Here is a 6,713-nt window from a genome sequence, read left to right as displayed (position 1 = left end):
CCCCGGCAGCAGCCTGGCCGCAGCGGGTCGGAGCCGTGCCCCGCCAGCCCGGTCCTGTCCTCCGGCAGCGCCGGTGCCGCAGGGGAGCGAGCGGACCCGGCACCGACTGGGTCCGTCCCTCGCCAGCCCGTGTCCGGCGGTCGGAGGTTCGCTCGGCCGGGCCCATCCTGGCTAGCAGCCCAGGGTGCATCCGTCCCCCTGGAGCGGAGCCAGTCCTTCTCTGGACCCCGCTATCGGCCTGGCCTCCGCAGCGCCCCGCCAGCAGGTTCCCCGGTGCCGCGTGTAGCAAGCTGCTCCAGGGCCGTGTGTTCACACCTGCTGCCGTGGTGTCCTGCGTGTTCACACGGCCCATGCTGCCGCGTGTGTAGCTTATTAGTGACTGCTTCGTGTGTTCATCTCCCAGAGCAGGTCACAGGCACCGGTGCCGTGTGTTGCACGCTGGGAATTGCTGCCGCGTGTGTAGCTTTATTTGGCTCTGCTTTTTTCCATCTATAAGGCTTCTCCCACACCAGCATGATCCACTCAGTTATTCCTACATATTTTGTACCCTGGTATTACTACGTCCCATTGACTGTCTTCATTCCACCAAGTTGCCTGTATATCAAGATCCTCATTTAATGCCCGGCATTCTAGGATTTGGACTTCTAGCATTTGTATGTAAGCACTTCTCCATCTGGTCGATATTCAGTTGCTTGCCTTCATGTGTTGTATTTAAATAGGGCTCTTTTACATTTGACTTCCTCACTAGCTCCTACCTGTACTTTATCAACTTCTTTCCTATCTGCCTCACTAGGATCTAGCGTTCCTGCCCTCTTTAATAACTTCATATCTCAGGGATGGCTCCGCCTGAACCATGTGCTCCGCTGCCCGTCAGCGTTCCCCCAGCTTCACTTGAAAAAATCCTCTGCAACTTTTTTACTTTTACATGCCAGCAGCCTGGTTCCATTTTGGGGTAGCTAGAGCCCGTTCTTCCTGTACTCCTTCTGTCCCACAACACCCGCCCATTCTTAACGCACCTAGAACCCTCCTGGAACACCATCAGCTCACCCAGCCATTGACACTCTCCAGTTCTGCCTGTGTTTCTGTAGCTGGAACTGGAAGCATTTCCGCGCCCGTTACCAGGGAGGGCTTGGACTTTAATGTCTTACCTAGCAGCCTACATTGGGCCTCTAGGACCTCCCACCTCCCTTTCATCATTGGTACCTGCGTGTACCATGACCTCTGGCGCCTCCCCAGCGCTGCACATACCTGGCGCAATGTCCTATGAGACCTGCAACCATCACGCCCAGCAGGCAGTTTACCATATTTCTAATCAGTCCAGCCCCTGTTGCTATTCCCTTGTGCTTCCTCGGGACTGGGGTGCCCATCTCAGGACGGGGCTCCTCAGTGTGACAGGACAGCCCGACAGCAGCTGGAAGGAGGGTTCCAACAACGGGCTTGTTTCCTTCTGCTCCAGCTTGATGTTCTCCTTCCCTGAGCCTGTCAGACGGGCTGGGACTGCTCTAGTGTGGCCCATGTACCTCTCTGTCTCCCTTAGCTCCTCTGGCCTCAAGAAGAGCCCGGCCTGAGGCTCAGGGCCACGCGCGGCTTGCACCACATGCACCCCCACCCCGCCTACGTGCTGCATTCAGTGCAATACACCAGCCAGGGCACCCCCCCGCTGCTGGACTTCTGCCTGGATTAGTTTCACTCCAGCAGGTTTTGGTGGTTGTCAGCTAGTTATGGGGTCGTTACTGGCCTCAGTGTGTGAGGTGTATTCCCCTCCCCCCTCGTGTTTCTTTTCTAGGGGGCTTTTTTGTGGCACCTTCTACTTGTTCGATTGTCGTTGACTCCTGCAGTCTCCTGCCCCTGCCCCAGGCTCTCTGCTGGCGAGTGGGCCCTGGCAGAATGCCCTCCTGTGCAGCTCCTCTGCCCGCCTAGGAGCTGGCTGTTTTAACCCCTGCTCAAGCTGGCTTAACCATGCCCCCGTCAAGGGCCCCTCCCTCAGCCCCCCCACCAGCTGACCAGACTCTGTTCACTGGCTGCACTGCTCTATGCCAAGCCATGCTTGCCTCACTCAGTCCCAGCTCAGCCTTCTCCCGCTCACGGAATAACAATTGTATTGTTTAAATGAATGGAGCCACCCAGCAGTGCCCATGCCAGAGCCACATGCGCATGGCTGACCTGCTGGAACCCTCCTGCCCCTGCCCTGCTAGCCCTTTGCTGAGGGGGGGTGTCCCAGGGCTTTCGGTTGTTTGGTAAATGCATCGCCCACCTTTGGCAGCTCTGTGTGACTCGTACGGGTGCTTAGGGGTCACGGAGCAGCTGGAAGGGGTCAGGACATGGGGACGTGTTGGAGTGCGGCTGTGTTATACCCACGCTCACCAGAGCAGCTTAGAGGAACCCCTCCTCATCAAGCCCTGGCTAGGTGGGCAGTGTCTGCCAATGAGGGGGAAACGGCCTAGGCAGAAGAACCTGGACATGACTGGGGCTTGTTGCCAAGTTCTGGCTTCACAGGTCAGACAGTCTACGTCTCCTTGACAGCTGCAGTGAGTTTGTTGAGTCTTGGATCTTGCTTTTCATTGAGCATGGGGCTCCCATGACACAGCTGCGTCTGCCTATTGGGGATCACGAGGCAGGTTGGGAGAGGTGATCCTGGGACAGCTGTGCTGCTAGCCAGGAAGGGTTTGCACCTACACATGTGCAAAACCAAGACGACAAGCGGCGGAGAACCAGGCTCTCTGGAAATTCATTTAGTGAAAAAGTAAAAAGTATTTTCAAAGTAACAAAAAACAAATAATAGCAGAAAAGCGAATCTAGAATCTAGCCTGAGCTCAATGCAAAGGGCTGGGACAGCAGGACACTGTATCGAATACTGCAGCATTACACGCCACATGGAAAGCCGGGGTCGCTGCCTCTGGCTGCCCCTGGAAGGGTGAGGGTTATTCTGAGTAGCTGCAACTCAAGGAGACAGCGTTAGTGCTTCCAATGCACCAGTGTCACTCGCACCCGTCAGCGCTAGCTGGGCTCTCTAACAGCAGAGCCAGCCCAGCCACCTGCTGCTGCCCTGTCCACATGCCAGTGCCAGCCGGACCCAACGCATGCCAGCCACTGCTCGTTAGGCCAGGCCAGTTTTAGCTAGAGCGTCACTGGCCTCTGCAGAGGCGCTGCGCGCAGTGGAGAGGCTCTGTCTCTCTACAAGGCAGCCCCAGCCACCCGGGGCTCACGCAGCCCGTCGGTGCAGTTCTTGGGCAAACGCTCTAGCTAGCGAGGCGCACAGACACGCCAGTAACAGCAAAACTAGCCGCTTTTCCCAGCCCTCACACCTGCCCTGGCTCAGCAGCAGGCCCTGGGACTGCCAGCTGCACAGCGCCCGCTCCGCCACGCCCCACGCCAGCGAGAGACGCCTCAGTCCATCCTGGCTGCTTTAAAGAGCTCCATCAGGTCCTTGTAGTCAGCGTCGATGAGGTCAGCCGGATTCTCCCCAGCGTCATTGGTGACATCCAGCCTGGCCCCTAAGGAGACGAGGTACCTGCAGGAGACAGCGTGAGGGGCCGTGAGGGGGCTGCGCTGGCGGGTGGACACTGCAGCCTTGCAGGGCAGAGCTGGCATGGGCGCGATGCCGTGCAGCCCACCCAGCCTCCTGCAGACAGCACCATTTCCTGCAGGCTGCAGGGCCTCTTAGCAGAAAACACCAGGGCCTGGCACCTACAAGATACACAGGGTGTGGGGCAGGCGGCCGCCCCCTAGCCCCATGGCCCTCCCCCTCCAGTCCCACGCCAGCACACCCTACCCCCCCACGGAGCCCCACACCTGCACACCCTGCCCCCCCACGGAGCCCCACACCTGCACACCCTGCCCCCCCAGCCCCAGGCTGGCATGGTCAGGTAGGTATCTGTTGGCAGGGCTAATCCAGGCACAGTGGTGGCGGGTCGCTGCTGACCTGGCTATGTCGGTGTGCCCGTCGCTGCAGGCCATGTGCAGCGGGGTCCAGCCTTTCTCGTCCTTCTGGTGGATGTCAGCGCCATAGTGCACCAGCAGCTTGACACAGGCGAGGTTCCCGGACAGCACGGCTTCATGGAGGGCTGCCATGCCTAGAGAGGGGCGTACGAAGGGCTGTGACCGCCCTGGCCATGGGGAGGGAGAGGGACCTGTCCTCACTGCAGCCGGGCCACTGCCCCCTTGGATCCTGGGACACGAAGCAGGGGGCTTCGGGAGCAGACAGTGGAGGGCAGGGAGGGGAAACACCCAGCCCCTTCCTACTCCCCAAAAGGAGTTGGCACCAGATCATATTCCCCCCTGAATGGGGTAAATGGCTCCTTGCTTGTCTCAGGCTCTGCCGCGCCCCCTCCTGCTCCCTGAGCCAAGCAGGAAGGGCTCAGAGGATGGGGAGAGGGGGGCTTGGTGGGGGCCCTGTCAACCCTGCCCCAGAGCTTTGCCATCAAAGCCTGCAATCCAGTCTCCTCCAGGCTTCTGACGGGCAGGTCAGGAGACAGCCCTCGGGGGTGGGGGGGGAGGTGCTCCTTTTGGAAGCAGGGCTGAAGTAATCTGCGTGGCTGGGAGGGCGCCTGCTGCACACGCCAGGGCTATTTTCGTTGGGTCTCTGGGGCCTTTTATGACAGGAGAGGCCGAGGCAGCGCCACGAGGCGTGACCATGTCACAACGACACAGACAGTCACGCACCGACTCATTCATCAGCCCAGCCCCAGCCCCAGCCCTGCCACAGGCCACACGCCCGCAGCAAGTCATGCAGTGAGTCAGCAGCAGAGCTGGGAAGAGAACCCAGGCGTCCTGGCTCCCGCCCCAGTGTTCTGGCCACTAGCTCATGCTACGTCTTTGGCCTCTCCATTGCCTGGCCCCTCCCTGGCGGTCTGGTCATTAGTGCTTTGGAGTAGGCGTGCGTGGTCTGTGCAAAGCCCCTCCCTGACACAGTATCTGGTGCCCGGCTAGTGCCTCCCGCAAGGCCTGAAACACCCATTGCTGCGAGTCAGAGGGGGCGGGCGGGCGAACGAGCCCCCCCAGCAGGAGGGCATTAGGTGACGGCATCTACACGCTGGCGAAAGTCTAAAGCCCTGGCCTGGCCCGACCCCTGGGGGGCACGTTCACCACCCCAGGACCCCCAGGCGCGCTGCCAGCACTGCAGCTGTCACTCACCCGAGAGGCAGATGGTGTCCAAGGTGACCTTCCTAGCGCGGATAAACCTGCCCACCTGCTCCAGGTCCCCCTGCCGGATGTGGTCCTGGAAGACGACGTCGTTGGGGAAGCGCACCGTCCGGGTGGGCTTCCGGCTCTGCGCGCACCTGCGGTACTGGGGCAGCGCGGCTGGGCCGTAGCACTTCATGCTGCTCGGCCCCTTGGGACGCTGGTGAGACGGCACAAGGGCAGCGGGGCGGCGAGGCTGCGACAGCCTGGGCGAACAGGTGCAGGAGGCAGCACGGCCTCACCACTGACGGGCCGCGCGCTGCTCTCTCCTCTCCCCCTTTGCGGAGCTCAAAGAGCCTCTAGTTCGGAGCGGCCTCGCGTCCCAAGTGCTGGTGCGGCGGCCGAGCCACCCGCCCTCTAGAGCGGAGCGGACGCCACCAGTGTCCCCAGTCCGGCAGCACGTGCTCGCCCAGCCGCCGGTGCCAGCGCTATGCCTACAGCTCACAGACTCCCTGCTCAGCACTGACGGGCTCCCGGGGCAGCTCCCGTTATAGAGCCGCCCGCTGGCTATTTTGGGGACACCCACCTCATGCTATTTGCCATGCGGTTTTGTAACTGAGCCGCCCTGCCCTCCAGCCTCCCACTTTTGGGCACGAGTTAGCAGCTCATCTTACAGCCTCCTGGTTAATCTGCCCATCTGCAGGGTCAAGCCTTCTCGTGCTTGTGCATGGGCAGCCCATGGACCTGGCCTCGGAGACGCCCAAACCCGCTGTGCCTGCAGCAATTTCAGAAATTCACTGAGCAAGAGCAAAGGTAGCAGGCCTGGGCAGCCAGCCTGCAGAGGAGCAGAACAGAGCTGTGTCCCAGCCACAGATGTCAGGTTAGTGCTGAGGTAATTCACTCTCCTGCACCTGGGACAAATCCCCAGTCACACGGGCTGGCTCTGCCCAGCCATCCCCTCCCCACCCTGCTGCAGTTGTTTGGGCCAGAGCCTCCCTAGCACAGATCCCAGGCGGAGCCCTGCAGCAGGCAGGAGCATTGGCTTTGGTTGGTGCTACTGGAAGCAGAAGCTGTAGCAGTGGCGCTCGCTGGGGGAGGAGCCTCACAGCTCAGGTATGGTGACTAGACAGCAGCGCGCTTCCAACAACACCTACTCCACCAGTCCCCGCCCAGGCTCCCCGTCCATTGCAGAGCTGATTGCTTGAGACATGCTGAAACCCTTCAGGTCTGTTCCAGCTCTGTGAGATCAGTGCACAGGCCCCGGGCCAGCCTCCCCCACCTGGGCTGGGGAGCCGCAGCCAAAGGCAAAACCTCACGCCACAACAGCCGACAAAAACTGTGTGTTGCCCCTTGGGGGAGTTGCCAGGCAGCCCTGCAGCAGCTCCTCTGAACACGTGCTGGCACTGGCTGAGCAGGCAGGGAATTGTCACCAGTGCTAGTGCTCAGATGGGAATCGCACACCACCTATTTACTACCCTTCGTCTCCTGCCCACTCTGCCGCACTGACTCCCATCCTCACGTGTCTTGTAGGCGCTTTGGGGCAGGGACTCAGGCTTAGGAGTGATTCCCTCAGAAACCAGAGGAGGAGGGAG

At 60.7% G+C, this 6,713-nt stretch overlaps 1 protein-coding gene across 1 annotated transcript; it reads right to left on the bottom strand.

Moving 5' to 3' along the window:
* Positions 1 to 2,719: 2,719 nt before the first annotated feature.
* On the bottom strand, positions 2,720 to 5,628 carry PPP1R27 (protein phosphatase 1 regulatory subunit 27). The gene is made up of 3 exons (XM_067547794.1): positions 5,134 to 5,628; positions 3,923 to 4,073; positions 2,720 to 3,511 (listed from the first exon to the last, which is right to left on the bottom strand). The coding sequence occupies exons 1-3, from the start codon at positions 5,318 to 5,320 to the stop codon at positions 3,388 to 3,390; spliced, it is 462 nt and encodes a 153-aa protein (XP_067403895.1). The 5' UTR covers positions 5,321 to 5,628; the 3' UTR covers positions 2,720 to 3,387.
* Positions 5,629 to 6,713: the final 1,085 nt, after the last annotated feature.

This window comes from Emydura macquarii, unplaced genomic scaffold (assembly GCF_026122565.2).
Source record: "Emydura macquarii macquarii isolate MOO-44397 ecotype Brisbane River unplaced genomic scaffold, CSIRO-AGI_Emac_v2 contig_1230, whole genome shotgun sequence".
NCBI classification, from domain to species: Eukaryota; Metazoa; Chordata; order Testudines; family Chelidae; genus Emydura; species Emydura macquarii.
This window is presented reverse-complemented; position numbering and strand designations above follow the sequence as displayed.